General features: G+C 32.7%; 1 protein-coding gene across 1 annotated transcript in view; it reads left to right on the plus strand.

Annotated features, from left to right (window-relative positions):
* Positions 1-881: 881 nt before the first annotated feature.
* Positions 882-22,494, plus strand: part of LOC127708689 (5-phosphohydroxy-L-lysine phospho-lyase-like) — a 37,464-nt gene continuing 15,851 nt past the window's right edge. Inside the window, exons 1-8 of the mRNA XM_052213804.1 lie at positions 882-1,063; positions 5,170-5,288; positions 7,636-7,795; positions 9,172-9,246; positions 9,924-10,014; positions 14,893-15,009; positions 16,533-16,615; positions 19,892-19,986. Coding sequence (XP_052069764.1) covers positions 1,008-1,063; positions 5,170-5,288; positions 7,636-7,795; positions 9,172-9,246; positions 9,924-10,014; positions 14,893-15,009; positions 16,533-16,615; positions 19,892-19,986 — 796 coding nt within the window. The 5' untranslated portion in view covers positions 882-1,007. The remainder of the gene's footprint in view (positions 1,064-5,169; positions 5,289-7,635; positions 7,796-9,171; positions 9,247-9,923; positions 10,015-14,892; positions 15,010-16,532; positions 16,616-19,891; positions 19,987-22,494) is intronic.

Here is a 22,494-nt window from a genome sequence, read left to right on the forward strand (position 1 = left end):
AGGGGACTAATAAAATTCTTAATTTAACGAAGGTAAATCATTTAACAATAACATGTTAATCTTCCTCTGGGACTTAGTTTAAATGTTTAAAAGTCCATGTCTTCATTGAGGCCTTCAAAATTGTTTAAATGTTTAAAAGTCCATGTCTTCATTGAGGCCTTCAAACGCAATTGATACAAATTGAAAAAATACAAACAAATAGAATACACAATACAGTCTTAAATATTGAATAAGCACATATGCATTCAATAGAAGAAAACATACATTAGATTCAGGTATCTTCATTCTAAAAAAACCTGTGTTTTGAACCGGATCTGCCGCCACCCGGCCTTCTGGGGCACCTGGTATACTCCCTGTTTTAATAAGGGTTCGTGTTGCTCTGTCTTTAGTTTTTTATGTAGCGTTTTATCTTGTTTGTCTCAAGTTTCGTCGTTTTTGTTTTTTGCCATGATTAATTATGATTTTGTTAGTCTCTCTTTGGGTATCTTCCGACCCCGTTTCAAATTAAGTGATAACCTGCATTCATTAAACAGCATTTACATTAATAATCATTTCTTTGTTTCTTGATCTTTTATTTAAAGAATGAGGTCATTCACCTTTACCAGAGACATATATAATGCAATTGTCTCTGCCTTTACATAGCTCAAAAAGAAACGTTAATAGACTGGTTACGGGTTCAGTCCCTTTCAAATTAACTGATAATTTATACAACCTTGCAATGCGTCTCTTAATCATTAAACAACAATCTGATATTCAGAATCGTTTCTTGATCTTTCTTTTTGAGGTCATTCACCTGTGCATAATTCAAAAGGTAATCAGGTTCACGATTGCTTTTCTTTCTAGAAAGAAACGTCAGTAGACTGGTTACCGGTTCACAATTCTTCACAACATCAGGAACAGTTAATTTGTTTACAAACGAAAATCCTGACTGTGTCTTTGTCCGTAACGGTTATCTTGCCGAAATGGCCATTAATTAGCAACTGCATTTGATTGTGTATCTCTTCAAAATGCCGGAAAAACAGACTTTCAAACAAACTCTTCAAATGAAAAGAAATTACATGGGGTAAGTGATACATGTTTCTTACATGTGACTTACATAAATAATGGATTTGATCTATATATATATATACCTGTACATTGGAATTCTAAATCTTGTAATGATAAAATTATATCGTCACTTGTTGAAGTTTCGTGGGCACAGATATTTGTTTCAATGAAATACAAACCCTTAAATCTCCTCTTCTCAAGCATAATTTTAATGGTATTTAATGGTATAAATATTGTCTATTGTCTATTAATACAATCTATGATAGTCTAAACAACCTGAATCTTCCATAAACTATCATATATTTTTGCTATTTATTAATGACTTACCAGAACATGTAACTTGCAATGCAAGACTTTTTGCAGATGAATGCTTATTGTATAGAAATGTAAATAATAATTCTGATGCACAATTACTTCAAAAAGATTTATCTAGTTTAGTACAATGCATCTTCGCTAGCCAAGGGTTACGATCCACTTCCCTCCTCTAACCCTTGGCTAGCGAAGAGTACAATGGGAAGAGGACTGGCAAATTTATTTTAATCCTGAAAAGTGTTACATAATACATATATCTCTAAAAAAAATTAACCTTTCTGCTTTTGATTATACATTACACAGTCATGTTTTAGAATCAGTAAAAGACAGTAAATATTTAGGCGTAACCATAAGCCATGATCTTGACTGGGGAACACACATAAACAATATTAACTGTAAGGCAAATAAAACCTTTGGTTTTTCTTCGTAGAAACTTAAAAAACTGCACATGTAAGGTTAAAAACCTTACGTACACATCACTTGTCCTTCCAGTCGTCTTACCTGTAAGGCAAATAAAACCTTAGGTTTTTTTTCGTAGAAACTTAAAAAACTGCACATGTAAGGTTAAAAACCTTACGTACACATCACTTGTCCTTCCAGTCGTCAAATACTCTTCCCTGTCTGGGATCCATACAAAAAGCAACACATCACTCAGGTTGAGCAGATGCTTTCATGTCGATCCGGCCCCAAGTCGATTCGGCGCAAGTCGATCCGTCCCACGTCGATCCGGCCCAACGTTGATCCAGCCCATATTTAAAGTCGATCTGGCCCAATAAAAAAATATATTTATAAGGAATAAAAATAAAGATATATATTAATTGTAATTCATAAATGTTTATGAATTTTATTATAATGTAAAAGGTGTATGGTAAAAAAAAATTGGCCTTTGACAAATATTTTCTTTAGCCTGGATGAGTTTAAAACAACTATGTTGATTATGTTTTCATTACAAGTTTTCAAGATTATTGGGTATTATTATAATAAAAACGTATATAACAGAATTTAGTACAATCAACAGACATCAACATTAATCAGCAGTAATTAGCATTTTCTTTCAATTGACTGTGATCTTTACAAGTCTTTCATCCTGTGTAATAACAAATAGTTACATACACAACGGTACATATATTGACTTTATTCGATATTACAAAAAAAAACATGTGTTATAGAAGCCTCTGATGTTACCTGAAAAAAAATACAATTAGTTATTATAACACATACTGACCAAACAAAAGATCAAACTATAAAGACCTTGTTGATTACGTAACTTTAATCAATCATGATTTGATTGAATTAAGTGATTACGAGTGGCATTACCTTAGTTCACAATCATTAGACAATTGTTGAACATGTTGAATAAACAAACCAATTATAGACTAATGATTTGATTAAACAAGTCATTATGATGAGTTGAATTTTATAGGTTCCATTGGACTGTAAATATTTATTTAGCTATTCTGTGTGTGAATTAAATAAAATAAAAATCGCCATGACATTCAAAGTTATCATGGAAAATAACTTCATATTAATATGTTGAAGCTGCTGTACAAACAGACACAATCACACTCATTTTCGTATCGATGTAAAATAATTCTTTGACTGGTACTCCAATATTTCACTGACTTACCTGTTGTCATCCATCAACGATACTTTTTACAAATTCCATTTATACTGTTAAAATTTGCCACAAAATCCTCCAAAGTCAATATAGTTTATTCATATTTTATTATGGGGCCTGATCAACGTAGGGACAGATCGACGTGGGCCTGATCGACTGGGGACGGATCGACTTTGGGCCGGATTGACTTGGGGACAGAACGACCGGATACCGAGCAGATACAGCTTATGGCAGCCAGATTTGTCTTTAATGAATATAAAGACAGAACACCTTGACATTGCTGGAGCAGTCTCCAACTTGATAAATTCTTTGGAATGGGAAAGTTTACAAATTAGAAGAAAACAGGCTAGATTAACTATGCTATATAAATTAATTGGGGGTTAGTTGAAGTTCCAAAGGACAATTTAACAAAATCTGATAGACGTACTAGGGGGAAACATAAATTTAGGCAAATAGCAACCAATAAAGATTTCTGCAAATTTTCATTCTACCCTCACACTATTTCTGATTGGAATTCACCACCTGAAGCAATAGGTATGTCTGACACCCTGGAATCCTTCAAAAGTGGCATATCCACTCTAACATTTGAAGGACCCACAACAACTTATTAAACTACCAAGCCACTGTCCATAATGAATATACGTTATTGTAAACTATTTTTCTTTATTATATTAATTTTAATTAAGTCCATATGTACATGTACATAGCACACAAGTTCCAGGAAGTTTTACACTCCTACCTAGGAGTCTACTCTCGTATTCATCAGAAGAAGATAAAAATAGAACTATATACATTTTGTGATTTCAATTCTAAACCTATATAAAGTTATGATATTATATGATCTTCTCAAGGAATTGATTTTGATGATCCCTTTGCTTTCAAGCATGACATTCACACCATTAATATTACTAAAAAAAGAAATTTGCCTAAAAACCTTGAATAAAACTAATCTCTGAAAAAGCATGTACATGTAATTTGTAAATACATGTAAACAATTTCTAGCAAACTTTGGTTAAATGATACATATTTGTGATCTTCTTTCAGAAATAACGTGTTGACCAAATCAGCCTTGAACATTGCATCATTGCCTACACTGTTACTAAAATTGTAAAATTTGGCCGACAAAAACTAATTGCTACCAAACTTTGGTATAAAGATTAATGATCCACTATGAAATTAATAGATGGTGACCTAATCAACCACCAAAGAATTTGGCAAGGATGGTTGTCGCTGTTACTTAAGATCTAAAAATTGACAAAAATTCTGTAAAAAAAATAAATAGACCAATTGCATGTGTTGTTTGTTTTGTTTATCTTTGTTTGTACATTTATTATTTATAAGGAGTTGGGTTTTGGTGGTTGGTGTAGATCTGAAATTTGTTATCAGACTTCATGTGAGCATGCTATACTGTTTTATGCATTTTCAGATTCATGGCTCTTCAACATCCGGTTTACAGATTACTTATATATATATAAATTTGCATTATATTTTTCTAGCTACAAATAATCGCTTCCTGAAATTTGTTATTCAGTAATGAACATGCTTTATTGTGTGATGCATTTTCAAATTCCTCCATCTTCCTCTTTATTAATTACTTATATATTCTAACACATAATGGCAAGGTTGGGCTGTATTTACCAGTGGTATTTAATGGATGATAATGGCCATGTATGAAATTTTCATTGCATTTTTCTAATTAGGAACTACAAATAAGAGCTTCTTGAAATTTATTATCAGTCTTATTTATGGGAACATGCTTTACCATGTGATTTATGGCTAATCAGATCAACTTCCTGTTAACCGCATACTTGTATTTTCTTTCTAACACTTAATGATCATGTATGAAATATTCATCACATTTTAAGAAGAACTACATGTACAAATAAGAGCTTTCTGAAATTTGTTGTCAGGCTTCATGTAAACATGCTTTATCATGTGATTTGTTTTCAGATTAAATTGTTCATCAACTTCCTGTTTATGAATTTTTAAAGCCGGGGCATCTTAAGTGAGCAGTAGCTCACAGTTTTACTTTTTCATTCTATTTTTAAAGTTGAAATATTGATCATAAATCCTCTAGATCTATATGTTGGTTAACTTACATTGACTTTTTGATTTTACGATTATTTGATTCATCATTTGATACCCAACCCACTTCTTCTTATATTCATTATAATCCTGGTAATCTATTGCAGAAGAGCATGTAAACTACATTTTGAAAGTTCCCCTTTGAAGATTGTTCAAGCTTCCAGACAGTACATGTATGATGACACTGGCAATGAGTATCTTGATTGTATTGGTAATATTTCCCATGGTAAGCTATAACATAGGCAGTACTAAATGTATATCTGTGGTATTTCTCATGGTAAATGTTAGACAACATAGAAAACTTGTACCAGTATTATGACGTAATGGCAGTATTTCTTATGGAAAGTATTATAATGTAATGGTAGTATTTCTTATGGTAAGTCCATCCACTCAAATGCCAGATAATATTACACAGAAAATTTACATGTATACCAGTACTATGTAAAAAGCAGTTTTTCTCATGGTAGAAATGTCATATGATAAAGCATTATAATAGAGCAGGGTCTGACATTAACGGCTGTCTGATTGCCCGGGACAAGTGAAAGTCATCATCAGGCAACTAAAAGCTGAAGTGTTCTTGTACGAATGGCAAGTAAAAATTAAAAGTTAAAAAGCTGAAAAATACCGAATCTACAATGTAGTCTTTATTAATTCTCTTTTAATCAATACATCATAATGTCAATCAGCCCCAACAATATCAACAAATTTTGCGTTTCTAACTATAAAAATGTTAAAATATTTGATAAAGTACGATTCAGTTTTTGATGCATTCTTTGATGAACCTATCTATTTTAGTTAAACCACCCGAGACATAATAATTAATGATAACAATTCTAAATCTCCTTGATATTGTCAATTTTTAAAACCTTGAACAAAAGTGAAATAAAAGAAGATTAGAATATACATGTATATATAAATGTATTCAGCTATGATATTTATTTATGAGCTTTCTCAACGTTCAGCAGTGTTTTATTTCAGGAAAGGATTTCTGTGGGATCCCAGATTAAGCTCAGGGGCCCAGGAAAATTGTTTATATTCTTCACCATGGGTTTCATTGGATAGAGAGACAATAAAGTTCTAAAAATAACATTCCCAAGCCCCTGTGATTTAAGGTGGCAAGGATGAGTTTTTCAGCGAAATACAATAAAAAACAGAAAGATGACTGATGACCCCAAAAAAATAAAAATGTTAAAAAGATGAATGAGATTTATTGAATCCTGGAAACACATTTTAAGGGTATTGGAGATGGTGTAGATTGGATAATTTGTATAGAAATATTGTTTAGGACAGACAAATAAGTTCTCAAAAATTAGACTTTAAAAAATAAAAACAGAAAACTACAAAATTATATGTTATGACTTAAACCATATATATTTTGCTTTGAGTTTGATCTAAGGTCACTGGCTCGGCGAACTTGTGTGGTTCAATTGGCTTGGTACAGCACTTTCAGTAATCTACTACATTTCATTCCTTTTTATTTGCATTTACCTGATTTTATGTCCATAAATGGCAGTTTAAAATTTCTTAAGAAAATACAGAATTTGGACTAGTGGTTATCTCTTTCAGACAAGTAGTATATCATGGTGACTTGCACGATGGGCAAGTTGTTAAAAAAGTTAATGTAGAACCTGTAGAGGCTTTTGAGGGCTGATCATTTACAAATTTAGGTTAACAATGTGTGTTTTTTTGTCTCGCCTGTCACGGAAGGCTAGACATAGGTGTTGCTTTTCCAGCAGTGGTACCGTCAACAATTGTCAAGTTTTCTGCTTTAGACAGTTTGATAGGAATTACTTGTGATAGATCAATGATATTTTTAATAAAGTTTCATTACTATCAGTACATATCAGTTTGACGACTATTTTGAGGCCCTGTCCCCTAGGTTATAGTCTAGCAACTTTCAATCAATAAGCAATATTCAATGTTACGTTGTCTGCTTAAGACAGTTTGATATGGACCTACTTGTGATAGATTAATGATATTTTCCATAAAGTTGCATTACTATCAGTACTTATCAGTTTGACGACTATTTCAATGTCATGGTCCAGTGACTTTGAATTAATAAGAAATTTTCAATGTTACGTTTTCTGCTTTTAATAGATATAAGAAGATGTGGTATGAGTGCCAATGAGACAACTCTCCATCCAAGTCAAAATTTATAAAAGTAAACCATTATAGGTCAAAGTACGGTCTTCAACACGGAGCCTTGGCTCACACCGAACAGCAAGCTATAAAGGGCCCCAAAAACTACTAGTGTAAAACCATTCAAACGGAAAAACCAAGTCAGTTTGATAGGAATTACTTTTGATAGATCAATGATATTTTCTATAAAGTTGCATTACTATCAGTACATATCAGTTTGATGACTATTTCGAGGCCTTGCCCCCTAGGTCATGGCCAAGCAACTTTAAATTAATTAGCAATGTTGCTTTCCATTAGATTGTCTTTTTCTGAGTTTTTTGCAGACAGGCAAGACATGTCTTTGTGTCAACAGTTTATTTATAATGTTGTTACTATATATTTATATAGATACAGTTTTATTCAATAACTATTTACTCTTTTGTTCTCTCTTACAGTAGGTCATTGTCATCCACATGTGACAAGGGCTGGCCAGGACCAGTTAGGCACACTGGTTGCTTCTACCGGTTTCCTAAATGAAAAATCGGTTGAATATGCCAAGAGAATGATTGAAACATTACCAGAAAAATTATGTGTTTGTTTCATGGTAAACTCTGGGTAAGTTATAAATGATATTTTCTTTATACCACTGCTTAATGTTGTAAGTGATATAATTTAAAAACATTGTGGTGAAATGTTATTATTATAACTCCTTCAATATACACAATTCAAATATTAAAAATTTTATTTGATATACAAATACATATGAATCAAAGAAGATGTTGTGAATACATCAGTGACACAGCAACCCAACAACACAAACAACTAATAGACATCAACATTGTATGTTAAAATGATGTCTTCATGTGATTACTGTGTAACAGGACTGATACAGGCTCTTAGAAGCCTCTGGTTTAGAGCTATTACTTTATAAGTGAACATGAAAGGTTAATATACAAATGTAAGGAAAATGCAGGGATGGTTAATATCTGGTCTCAATGAAGCAATCTTGTTTTAATAATCACAGAAAAAAATACATGTATGTTTTAGATCATAGTAATAATGAGTGAGATCAAATTTCAATGATAATCTGATCGTGTTTCCTTGGTAACATTCTTTTCAAATATATTTCACAGTTTCTTGTGAGAACTTGTGGTAAACAACATAATGATGTAATAACTTTCTAAAATCAATAATATCACAGTATTATGTCTGAATAATAACTATGGTGACAGCTAAGCTTCTTAATCTGAGGATAAATGTCACACTGTATATTTTGATGTACATGTAATAATTCTTTTATTATGATTAATCAAACAGAGGTTCCAATTTCTATTGACAATATTTCACTTAGATGTAAGTTCCTCAATCATTATTTCAGACCTTTAAATATCACTTCTTTTTTTATAGAAAAAAAAGTGTTACTGTAGAAAAATAATTTTTATAGTTCACCTTGACCAAAAGGCCATCATGATCACTTGGTGACCATTGTTTGTTCACCATCTTATACTTTTTCAAAATCTTTTGGCATCACTTTGCAACCATCATCTTTCTATCATATGATGTCTTTTGAGACAATTGATAGGCAACTATTATTTTAAAGGCATATGATACAGTAGCAAGCACAAATTAAAATGCATCCAAATTTTGTTTTCGCAAGGTTGCTAAAAATAAGCTCTCCAAATTTGCAGAAATTTTTTTTTCCTGATAAGTATTAAAAAATGATATTTTGTGTTTTAACATGAAACTTGCAAATTTAAAACTGAAAAAAAGTCATGGAGGTATATATGCTTCTTTGCATATTTCTATAGTGCATATCAAAATTGACTTCATGTCAAAATTTTAAGGACTATCAACGAAAGATCTTTTCTGTATCGTACTATGCCCTTAAGGGTATGTAATTTTGAAATTTGAACCCATTAGACCCCCCCCCCCCAACATACCAGCATGTTAAAGATTACTGTATAGTTGGTATAGTATGATTTATGTTTTAGATCTGAGGCCAATGATTTAGCAGTTCGGCTGTGTCGATCCTATACTGGACATCACGATGTAATGGTTATTGATCAGTAAGTATGATCTGGCAGACATCTTAGGAGGAATTTTTAAGTAGCATTTGAATTAAAACAGATGGAAAGTAGTAAAGAACTATACACCTGCCAGATACATGTTACAATCTGTTTTTTCAGTCCATAATTTTATCACTAACTGTGAAATTTATAATTAACCAACTGAATTCTATAATGCCTTGTATTTTCTGTATGAAGTACATGTATTATGCATGACAATAAAAATAAAACTTCATATTTTTTTTGCATCCGAAGCATATGTATGAATATAAGGTGATGGAGTAAACTTCAATGAGACAATTACTAAGTATATAAATTGAATTTCAATTTACTCTGTCTATCAGTCATTATCGCACCTCGGGTAAATTATTGACAATGTGATTGGTTTAAAGCCGTGACCCCTATGGATGAGATGTGGGTCAGAAGATTTCATAGGGTTATCAGGACGTCACGTCTACTATTATTGTTAAATTGTTTCATTGTTTAATATGATATAATAATTATTCAAAACTTGACAGTAAAAGTCCCATGTGCTATATCTTCGCTATACATTATGCTACTGCAAGCCATTATCCATATAACTTATAATGGCCTCTATTGCTTAATGGAGTAGAATGACTATAATGACCGGAAAATTCATGTTACAAAGTATGTTCACAATAAGAATTATTTTTTAGTGCCTTCCATGGTAATGTCTCTGTGATTGCTGATCTCAGTCCATTTAAATGGCAGAAATTAGGGATGGAGAAGAAAGATTGGGTACATGTGGTATGTATAAAGACTTAACATAAAATGCTAAATATTAAATCACTCAAAGTTATTTTCTGTCTACTTTAGAGATTGTCCCTCGTGCCTTGGCAGATTTTTAAGGATTGCATCACCTTTAAATCACACAAGTTGCTTAGAATGAGTTTTTAATCCTTTCGATATAACCTATTATTTTTAAATGATCTATTTAGTAATGTCATTACAGCATGTAAAAATATTTAGTTATAAGGTTCAAACATATTTTATTTTTATTTGAAAAATTAAGTAGAAAATAAAAAGGATAACAGGAATTACTTAAAGAATTAGACAGAACAACCACTAGTACTAACACCTGATTCCTCCGAAAAAATAGACATACAATAAAAATGAACAACTTATGGTCTAGATAGTCTGACTTGGTACAGACACAAAATGTGGTGGGGTTACCCCAGTTTAATGTGCAAACAAACCTGTTTCTTTGCCTATCCAGCCAGTATGTTGTAAAAGTAAAGCACACAATAGAAAACTTGCAGAGTGCAGCTACCAACAGGGTAACCACTAAATTGAATAAGGAAATAAAGACGGCACATAATTTGGAAGGCAGGGTCAAAACGTGCTTGCTACTACAGGTAGCCAGCTAATCCAGCCACAGCTTTTGGTTGAAAACTGACACTAAAAATACAAAGAAATGAGAAACAACACTCTGTACATGATTCAATAAGTCTCATCATAAAATTTTATTTAAATCATCAGTATTTATGAGAGGCCAGTAAATTTTTTAAAACATCAGACCGCCAGAAGATTTTAATATATTGAATTAGGATATCGGACCTGAAGCCCTTGGTGTTGAAAGATGAAAAAAATTTCCAAAGTTTAATTATATAATTTATCAATGTTTTAGTTCTGTCTACAACATAACAATAAAAGGTAGGATGAGAAACACTACAAAATCTTTTTTACTAGAAATTTGATAAGATGCTGATAACAATTAAATTTTACAAAAGTCTATAGTTTAGTATCTGTTACTATGTGTAGATAGTACCCATGGGAATTCCAATAATTTGAGGAAATATAATCTTGCATACTGATCAAACATTTGTCAAGCAAGAAATTAAAATCCTTTTAAATTTAAAATTACTATTTTAAATACTTTTACAGAATCATCCTCTTTCACATGCAACACCTGCCTCAAATTCTGTGAAACAATAAGATTCCCATTTCTTACATTCTGCAGAGGTACTTTAATAAACAGCCCAAAAGAGATACATATATGTTATATATATAAAATAATCTTCATCTTAACAGAAAGATCTTCAGTGATGAAGTAAAAAGATCTTACTATACAACTAGATCAAGACTACATAGGATCATAGGTATGAACTAGATCCAAATATTTCAATAAATGGAAATCTTCCTCTGAGGACCAGTCTTGGGACAGGAAGGTCAAATCTCCCACTTAGGATAAAAAAAATCTCCAACTTTTAATATGGTTGCACTATAAGCAGTCTTTTTTTTTGTGCTGTAAAAGTAGACTTATTGCCTTTTAAAACATTGTTTATTTACCCAATAAAGGGTGCCAAAACTACCTAACATGTTGTTTAAGCTTGTTCATTCATTAATGGATGGATTCTATAAGTATAAGTAAGGGGTCATTGGCATCAGTTAGTATGAAGTCATGCAATTTAAATGAATGACATGTTGATGAAACAGTTTTGAAGAAGTGCAATTTGAAAAATTGAAAATTCTGTGAAAAGCTCTTTTAAAAAAACTGATCCAATTATGCCAAAAAAATATCTGACAGACCCTAATTTGAGCGTTGACCCTAAGGGCATACGATACAGTAGAGATCCCTCGTTGATTTTTTCTTGAAATTTTGATAGAAGGTCAATTTCGATGTGTACTTTTGAAATATGCAAAGTAAAATATACCTTCATGACTTACTTTTTTGGATAATTTGGTTCGAAATTTGCATATTTGAAGGAAAAACCCTGAAATTTCATAAATAAGGACTTTTTAGGAAAGTACCAATACTTTTGAACCAACAGTCATAATTTAACCAGGTTTTTTGTAAAATGTTCCCTTGATCCATGGCATCAGCATGTTGTAACAAGTTAACGGTTGAAATAAATAATTATATCCTAAATTCTTTTAATACAAGTGAAATAAAGAAGTTGAAAATATTTTTGCGTCTACACAGAAGTGAAGAAAAAATTCTATCGTTGATTTTTTCTTAAAATTTTTGGCGGAGCGTTCTTGAAACAGAACTTGATTGATTGCAAAAGAAAAAACTGGGGGTCCATGTGCTTGTTTTTTCAATAAAAGCAATAAACCTTAATTTTTATTGGCAAACGGGACGTTTGCCAATAAGGCGCCAAACTACGTTGGAATAAGTTTTTTGTTCGCAACAACGTCGTGAAATCTTTCCCGCCGTTCACTACTACGTTGTCAATTTCAGTGGTAGAGCCAAGGTGTTTTTTTCTAAACCAATGATATTAATCATGAAAATTAATAAAGCTTGCTCCTCGTAAATAGCATCATATTTGCCAAACCTTTATGAATTGTTACGAAACTTGGATAGAAAAAGTATTCTAGTAAATTACTTTTAGAAAAGAAATGTTCGGAAACAAAACAGATATATATAATAAAAAAATTAATTTGCATCTCTGCATGTCCGACATTAGTCATACAATTCATGTAGACAACACAGCTTGCACATAGTTTTAATTATTCAAAAGGCCCCGACATGACAAAATGTGCAACAGTTATAAAATAAGGGGGATGATATAAAAATAAGGACATTTGGTATGATTGCAAAAGAGACAACTATCAACCATAGTTCAAATGACGAAGATAAACGCTATTAAAGGTAACCCTACGGCCTTCAACACAAAAAAAAAAAGAAAAAAAAAGCCACACCGTATAGTCAGCTTTAAAAAGCCCCGACATGAAAATGTGAAATAATTCAAACAAGAAAACTAACGACCTACTCTATAGGCATTACATGAACACAAAATCATACCCACATTAAATCGGGTCAGCTTAGTCCATTACAGTGTAGTATAACATTTCATACAGCAGTCGATATAAGAGCATGAAATTTAATGATTCTGTATACGTACCAATAGATAAGTTACCTAAGCTTGTCTTCAGGGTATTTTTTTTTTTATTACGGTACATATAATCATTGTATTACTTGTCTGTATTATACCTTCAATCTAGGAGTGAGTGCAACCACATTATTTGTCCGGTCCAACAAATATTTTGTTTCTTATCTGAGAAACTTCTTTACAAAAAGACTTCGTATTGTTCAGTAACTTAACATCAATGAGTTGCAACTCTGGTCTATCAAATAACTAATTCCTGTGTGCCGATTTTTCTCTCTCAATATGTACATAGAGGATATGCTTAGCACATCAACGGGTGTGTTTTTGTTTTTGGGCTATAATACGGGGCTTATAACTGTGTCATTTTAACTGAGAGTTCTTCTTCATACACATATATATTCCACGGGTTAAATTCTAAAAATGTCGTTAAACTCTTTATTGTACCTTTTCAAAGTCAGGAACAGAAAGATGCGCTGTCATTATTTATTACGTTTTTTTTGTGAGCCAAATGGTGAAGTTATTATATAAATTACTTATTGTTTTGGTTTTTTTTTTTTGTGTAGTTGGGTTTCTCTCTCATCGACGTCTTATGTTTTTCATATCTCTTATTCATTTCCTATATGAAATAACAGACATACAAAATTAAGAATGTGGATTTGATTTTTTTCCCATTCGAAGTTAATATTGTTGACTTCCTTATTATGAATAAATATAACAATTCTTGTGATTTGGCCGATTTTCATTGCAGGTACTTTTTTCAAATTCGCGCAATTGGGATTATGACGTCAGTGGATTTCCGACGTCGCGAAATGTAATCGTTCTTATTAGAAACATCGCGAAATAACAACGTTCTGATTAACAACGTCGCGAAAACAAATCGAAAAGTTTTGAAAACGTTATTATCTGCCCCTGCTACTGTATCGTATGCCCCTAAGCCATTTTATTTTTTTCGTATAGTGAAAAATTAACTGAACTCGAGTTAAAAGCGAAGTTAGAGTTGCAAATAAATTTAATCAATTGCCTGATACATTCCAATGTTCTGAATCGTGAATATAATAGCTGTTTTAAGGAAACTTGTGACACATGAGATAAATTGAAAACTTTGCTTCCATTTTGTTTCCAACCAATAACCAAGGGAAATTATCTAATCATTAAAAATACTGGAAAATTGGCCATGGGACAACTTGGACCAAGTCAAGACAAGACAGACCTACCTACCCTATTTTTTTTTATGATGTAACTTTAAACAGACATATATTTTTTTATGGGCTTACAAAAAGTTTTGGGTTAAATTCACTTCAAATAGTGCACTATCAGAAATATAACTATTGACCCCTGTAACATGTCCCCAATTTGGCCACCAGAAATTTGGAGAATAATATAGCATTTCTAAACCCTGCCACATTCATCCTGAAGGTACATGTATTGATGTTGAAAATTATGTCAGATTTGCTTACAATTGACCAACATGACTGCTTTTTAAAACAATATGTAGCCACTTCTCTACTATAAGTACACAAATTATACCAACAATTTAATAATAAAGCTATGGGAAAATTGTTTGATGAAATCCAAACTTGAGAGCAGTTATGAATGTAGTATCTTCTTTAAGACCTATCTAGCTACTAATGACATAATTTAGCTATTTATGATTGCAATAAGGCATTTGGTCACTGTAGGCAATTTAAATCCAAGTTTGAAATTCAGACTTCTAGTCTCTATTTTTTCAGTCTTTGTGTGTTTTATGGTACAAAAATCTTGCGTAAATGTGTTATTTGAATATATATTTTGACAGGTACCATTTCCTGATACATACAGAGGTAAATACAGAGAGGACTCCATCAATCCTGGTTTGTTGTATGCTAATGAAGCCAGAAATATCATACAATCTGCACATGAAAAAAAAAGAAAAGTAAGCATAATAAATGTTTGAGTAAATCAAATAAACAAATTTTATATTATTTGATATCAAATCTAATAGTACTTTGTGTACTTGTTTTGGATCAAGTACTAAAAACATAGATATCAAAATAGGATCAGTCACTCAACTTACTATCTGTATAAGCAACAGTTATCTGCTTAATTTTTGTCTCGCCTCGACGGAGTCAAAAAGCGAGACATAGGTATGCTGTTTCCAGCGGCGGCTGCGGTGGCGTGAACTATGTATTCGTTTGTGATTAGGTCTAGTTCATGGTGAACCACTAGTGGTAGGTCAATGATATTTGGTATGCAGTTGTAATAGCATTGGCACATCTCATAACCATGGAGATTATTTGGCCTCTCCCCCTCATTCATGGTCTATTGACTTTGAAACTTTTGCTTAGTTTTCATGTATTAGTTTGTGATTAGGTCAGTTTAAGGGGAACCATTAGTGGTAGGTCTATGATAATTGGTATGTAGTTGTATAAGCATTAGCACATCTCATTTCCATGGAGAATATTTGGCCTCGCCCCCTCAGTCATGGTCTATTGACTTTGAAACTTTTGCTAAGTTCACATGTATCAGTTTGTTATTAGGTCATTTTAAGATGAACCAATAATGTAAAGTCAATGATATTCGGTATGCAAATGTATTGGCATTTGCAAGTTTCATTTCCATGGAGATTATATAACCCCACCCCCTAATTATGGTTCATTGACTTTGAAACTTTTACATAGTTTACAAGTTAATGTTTGTGTTTAGGTTTGTTTAAAGGGAATGACTTATGAAAAGTCAATGGTATTTGGTTTGCAGTTGTATTAGCATTGGCACATCTCATTTCCATGGAGATTGTTTAGCCCTGTACCTTCAGTCATGGTTCATTGACTTTGAATATTTGCATAACTTACATGTTAAAGTATTGCTATTTTATTTTCAACATTTGCATTATCAAAATAATAAATAGGCGAGACATATCTCTGTGTTAACAGTTTATTTTTCTTTTTTATGTAAGGTTTAAATGAAAAATACAGAAATTTATGTATCTATCAAAACAACACCCATTTTAAATTTAAAGACAATTCACTTGATACAAAAGCATTTTAACTAGGTTCTCTGATGGAAAAAAATGGTTATCAATTTGGGGGAGTATGGCTGATTGGCTGGAGTGCAGCTCTAAGCTATTGGATGCAATTGAAAACCTTTCAACTGATCCTTTTCAAATTTTTATATGTTCTTTCTCATGGCTGAATGCATGAATGTCAAGTTCAATGTTGACCATTTTCATTTTGTATTCCGGAGTTCTGGTCCTTGACTTGAAAATTGGTATTTCCTACTTCTCTCTTAAGGTTGACATGTCTTTCTGTTGACTGGTTCCTTGTAATCAAGCATGTTAAAAATCCATCTCAGTGTGTCGGTTTAGTACAAAGCAATGTAATATTAATATGTTTTGACCTGATATGCATGTAATGTTTGCACACCAATTCATCATTGTCTTATTCCTTTTCTTATTCATAGATAGCCGCTTTTTTGTGTGAACCTATGATGGTAACAGCTGGAGTTGTTGAATATCCTCCTCACTTTCTAAGTCAAACTTTCAGGTAAGTGTTTTTATACGACCGCAAAAAAATTTTTGTGGTCGTATATTGGTATGACGTTGGTGTCGTCGTCGTCGTAGTCGTCGTCGTCGTCGTCCGAAGACACATTGGTTTTCGCACTCTAACTTTAGTTTAAGTGAATGGATCTCTATGAAATTTTACCACAAGGTTCAATACCACAAAAGGAAGGTTGGGATTGATTTTGGGGGTTATGGTACTTACAGTAAAGGAATTAGGGGCCAAAAATAAGCATTTTTGTAACTTCCAGACATAACTTGTGTGTTAGTGTATGGATCTCTCTGACATTGTACCACAAGGTTCCATATCATAAAAGGAATGCTGGGATTGATTTTGGGGGTAATTGCCTTACAATTTTAGGAATTAGGGGCCAAAAAAGGGGCAAAAAACAAGCATTTTTCTAGTTTCATGACAATAACTTGTGTGTAAGTGTATGGATCTTTCTGAAATTGTACTACAAGGTTCCATATCACAAAGGGAAAGCTGGAATTGAGTTTGGGGGTAATTGCCGAAACGTTTGGGAATTTGGGGCCAAAAAGGGGCCAAAAATAAGCATTTTTCTAGTTTCCAGACAATAACTTGTGTTCAAGTGTATGGATCTCTCTGTAATTGTGCTGCAAGGTACCATTCCACAAAGGGAAGGCTGGGATTGATGATGGGGGTAATTGCCTCAATATTTTAGGAATTAGGGGCCAAAAAGGGGCAAAAAACAAGCATTTTTCTAGTTTCAGGACAATAACTTGTGTGTAAGTGTATGGATCTTTCTGAAATTGTACTACAAGGTTCCATATCACAAAGGGAAAGCTGGAATTGAGTTTGGGGGTAATTGCCGAAACGTTTGGGAATTTGGGGCCAAAAAGGGGCCAAAAATAAGCATTTTTCTAGTTTCCAGACAATAACTTGTGTTCAAGTGTATGGATCTCTCTGTAATTGTGCTGCAAGGTACCATTCCACAAAGGGAAGGCTGGGATTGATGATGGGGGTAATTGCCTCAATATTTTAGGAATTAGGGGCCAAAAAGGGGCAAAAAACAAGCATTTTTCTAGTTTCAGGACAATAACTTGTGTGTAAGTGTATGGATCTTTCTGAAATTGTACTACAAGGTTCCATATCACAAAGGGAAAGCTGGGTTTGAGTTTGGGGGTAATTGCCGTAAACGTTTAGGGATTTGGGGCCAAAAAGGGGCCAAAAAACACATTTTTCTAGTTTCCAGACAATAACTTGTGTTCAAGTGTATGGATCTCTCTGAAATTGTACTGCAAGGTACCATACCACAAAGAGAAGGCTGGGATTGAGTTTGGGGGTGATGAATCATAAGGGGGTTCAAAAAATTTGGGGGGGGGATTTTTTTTATTTTCCTTTTTTTTCTTTTTTTTCTTTTTTTTTTCTTTTAAAATTTTCCATTTTAAGTTGGTTATTTCTGATTTATATTTAAAAGCAAATAATAATGATATGGTAGGAGATACTCACCAAACAGGATGTGTAAATTATTATATAATAAGTATTGTGCAATAGCAAGAAATTTTCAATTGCACAGTATTGCACAATAGCAAGGAATCTTCAATTGCACAGTATTGCGCAATAGCAAGAAATCTTCAGTTGCACAGTATTGCGCAATAGCAAGAAATATCCAATAGTACAATATTGCGCAATAGCAAGAATTTGTCAATTGTACAGTATTGCGCAATAGCAAGAATATTTAATTGCACAGTATTGTGCAAAAGAAGATACTTCGTATAAATTGCTTATTTCTTGACCAATTTCAATGGGGTTTTATTCTTGAATTCTTGGGGTTCTTTAATATGCTGAATCTAACCGTGTATTTAGTTTTTGGATTTTGGGCCCCGTTTTTAAATTGGTCGACATTGAGGTCTTTGATATGCCGAATCTAACCATGTATTTAGATTCTTAATTTTTGGTTCCGTTTTCAAATTGGTCTACATTAAGGTCCAAAGGGTCCAAAATTAAACTTAGTTTGATTTTAACAAAAATTGAATTCTTAGGGTTCTTTGATATGCTGAATCTAAACATGTATTTAGATTTTTGATTATGGGCCCAGTTTTCAAGTTGGTCCAAATCGGGGTCCAAAATTAAACTTTGTTTGATTTCAACAAAAATTGAATATATGGGGTTCTTTGATATGCTGAATCTAACCATGTATTTAGATTTTTGGGCCCCGTTATCAACTTTGTCCACATTGAGGTCAAAAGGGTCCAAAATTAAACTTTGTTTGATTTCATCAAAAATTGAATTCTTGGGGTTCTTTGATATGCTGAATCTAACCATGTATTTAGATTTTGGATATTGGACCATAATAGGTGAATGTCCAATTTAAAATTTTTAAGTTCTTAGACCACATTCATTCTGTGTCAGAAACCTATGCTGTGTCAAATATTTAATCACAATCCAAATGCAAAGCTGTATCAAGCTTGAATGTTGTGTCCATACTTGCCCCAACTGTTCAGGGTTCGACCTCTGCGGTCGTATCAAGCTGCGCCCTGCGGAGCATTTTCTTTATTTATCATTTATGTCTGTTTAAAGTTGAGGGAATATATAAAATAAAAAATGGTAGCTTGCCATCAATAATGTCACAACAGGCCCTTCTACCCGTTTTTGTGAAAAATACATAGATTTTGTTCAATTATTAGATAGTCTTTGGAGCCGCAAATAAAGATCATATGCAAGAACCAAATAAATCATTTAACACAATGATTTTCTATATGAACAACACCTTTCATGCAAATACTTAAAAATATGTGTGAAAATATGCAGATGTTTTTCAATTTTTGTAGAAAAATTGAAATTCTGTATTTTTTCGAATGCAAAATCTCTGTGAATGTTTGTAATATTCCAAAGATCCTACAGTTTAAACTTTGCACATACCTATCAATTATCTTTGCACCAAAATAACTTTGTGTGATACTTCAGTTTTCTAGGCCAAGTGGCACACCTCGTCCTTTGTATACACTAAATTAAAAGTGATGCTTTACTTTTTTTATAGAAATCTCAGTAATTTGGTTTATTTTCATATTAAATATCACTACAATACCGCATGCAACTTGACATTTTATTGTTTTTTGACTTTGTATATATTATATGCTTTATAAATGGGTATGAATCTTATTTTCCAAAATTAGATAAACTAAAAATATCCTATCATTAGTAAATAAAAAAAAATTCTATCATTAAATAAAGAAAGATATCTATCATTATATACTGTAATAAAAATGGTAAAAAATATTTATTTTGATGTATTTGCAGAGCTGTACATGAAGCAGGAGGACTATGCATAATAGATGAGGTTAACACAGGATTAGGAAGAACTGGAGATCATTTCTGGGCTTTCCAATCTCAAGGTAAAAATTACAGTTTGATTTGTGAAATGTATTATAAGATCATGGTTAAAGCTTTTGAACTTCTGTACAGATGAAATGTATTCTAGTAATAAATTTTCAGTAAGAAAAATCTATAAGAATATTGTTTGTCACTATTTTTAAAACCCCCTTGAAAATTGCTTTGTACAATATCATGTTTGTCATTTTAATTTGATGTAGAAAATCTCCATGTCATGAATCTTTGATGAATCAATCACAACAGGTACCACATACCAGATTTAACAGTTTAATATACTCTGACCTTTTTAGCTCACCTGGCCCGAAGGGCCAAGTGATCTTTTCTCATCACTTGGCGTCCGTCGTCGTCATTGTCGTCGTTAACTTTTTACATTTTGAACTTCTTCTAGAGAATCACTGAATGGAATGAAACCAAACATGGCATGAATGTTTCTTATGAAGTGCTGACCAAGTGTTGTTACTTTGAAGCCGATCCATCATCCAAGATGGCCACCAGCAGGGGACTTAGTTTAACATAGGACCCTATTGGAAATATTTACAAATGTCTTCTTTTAGAGAACCACTGAATAGAATGAAACCAAACATGGCATGAATGTTCCTTATGAGGTGCTGACCAAGTGTTGTTACTTTGAAGCCAATCCATAATCCAAGTTGGCCGCCAACAGGGGACTTAGTTTAACATAGGACCCTATGGGAAATACATACAAATGTCTTCTTTTAAAGAACCACTGAATGGAATGAAACCTAACATGGCATGAATGTTCCTTTTGAGGTGCTGACCAAGTGTTGTTACTTTGAAGCTGATCCATTATCCAAGATGGCCGCCAGCGGGGGACTTAGTTTAACATAGGACGCTATGGGAAATACATACAAATGTCTTCTTTTAGAGAACCACTGTATGGAATGAAACCAAACATGGCGTGAATGTTCCTTATAAAGTGTTGACCAAGTGTTGTTACTTTGAAGCCGATCCATCATCCAAGATGGCCGCCAGCTGGGGACAATGTTTAACAATGGACCCTATGGACAATACATACAAATGTCTTCTTTTAGAGAACCACTGAATGGATTGACACCAAACATGGCATGAATGTTCCATATGAGGTGCTGACTAAGTGTTGTTACTTTAAAGCTTATCCTTCATCCACGATGGCCACCAGCCGGGGGACTTCCTTTAGCATAAGACCCTGTGGGAAATACATACAAATGCTTCTTCTAGAGGTGCACTGAATGGAATGAAATCAAACATGGCATAAATGTTTCTTATGAGGTGCTGATGAAGTGTTGCTACTTTGTTGCCTATTTACTGTTCAAGATGGCCACCAGGATTTTTTATTAAATTACAGGGCCAATATTAAACCAAATTTGGTCTCACTCATTATTAGGGTACATTGTATCTGTTATGATTTTAATCTATTATTACATGATTTCCAAAAACAAAGTAGAATCAGGTGAGCGACACAGGCTCTTGAGAGCCTTTAGTTTCTCTTTCCTGCAACAACTATAACTGATGGTGAGATATATATTCTAGTTTTTGGAAGATGGAGTTCAGAAGTTGCATTAAGTTTCATACATCAGACATGTCAGAAGGAAGAAGTTAGCTAATTCAAAACTTTAGCTTCATATCATACATACTCTGTCTAGTGCCAACATATTTTCTTGACAAAATTCTTTACAGGTTTGCATGATTACCGGTAGGTAATTTTCTCATGTATAAGTTATGAATCAACTACATTTGTCTGTAGTTTTGTTTTATGTGATATAATCCTATCTAATAGTGCATTGATGCCCAATCTTGACTTCATTTTAATGGTTCAATGAATCACATTGAGTTTTAATAAGATACAATAAAAATCAGTTATTATAGGTTATAAGTCATTTATATTAGGTCTTTAAATTAAGTATGCAGTAAATATATCAGTCAGACAGGAGTTCCTGATATGGACCCAAATTTCATGGTTCAGTGGTTCACATTTAATTTTTTGTGATCAGATAAATTTTTCAACTATTACAGGTTTTAGTTTTCTTGATAGATAGTGAGGTCTGTCTATCTAGAAGGGTTTATCTAACCTAGACCTCCTTTTGGTGTTTCATTGATTCCTATTAAGGGTTGGTATTGAGGTGAGTATCTAAGTTGCCAAAAATAAAGGGTCAACTGTATTTGATATATAGAAGTGTTGTAGGTTTATATGACCTTCTTGGCATCATTTTTCTTTTTCATTAATTAAGTTCTTCAAACAATAGATCACAGGGTTTTGTCTCATTTGATCTTAACTTAAGTTTTAATGGACTTCTGAAATTGGTCACCTTGGCTTAACTTTTCATGGTTCAATGATTCACGTTAAGTTTTACATGATAACATATCTCAGGTTTTTATTACAGTAACTGAGTTTTGTAATTATAGTTACATAACAAGTGAGAATTGTATATTTGTTTGATATCAACTCTTTTATTTAGTTTTTGGCTTATTTTTCAATTAAAGTGGAATTTAGACTCTTGCAGACACAGTTA

This window comes from Mytilus californianus, unplaced genomic scaffold (genome assembly GCF_021869535.1).
Source record: "Mytilus californianus isolate M0D057914Y unplaced genomic scaffold, xbMytCali1.0.p SCAF_7, whole genome shotgun sequence".
Taxonomy (NCBI): domain Eukaryota; kingdom Metazoa; phylum Mollusca; class Bivalvia; order Mytilida; family Mytilidae; genus Mytilus; species Mytilus californianus.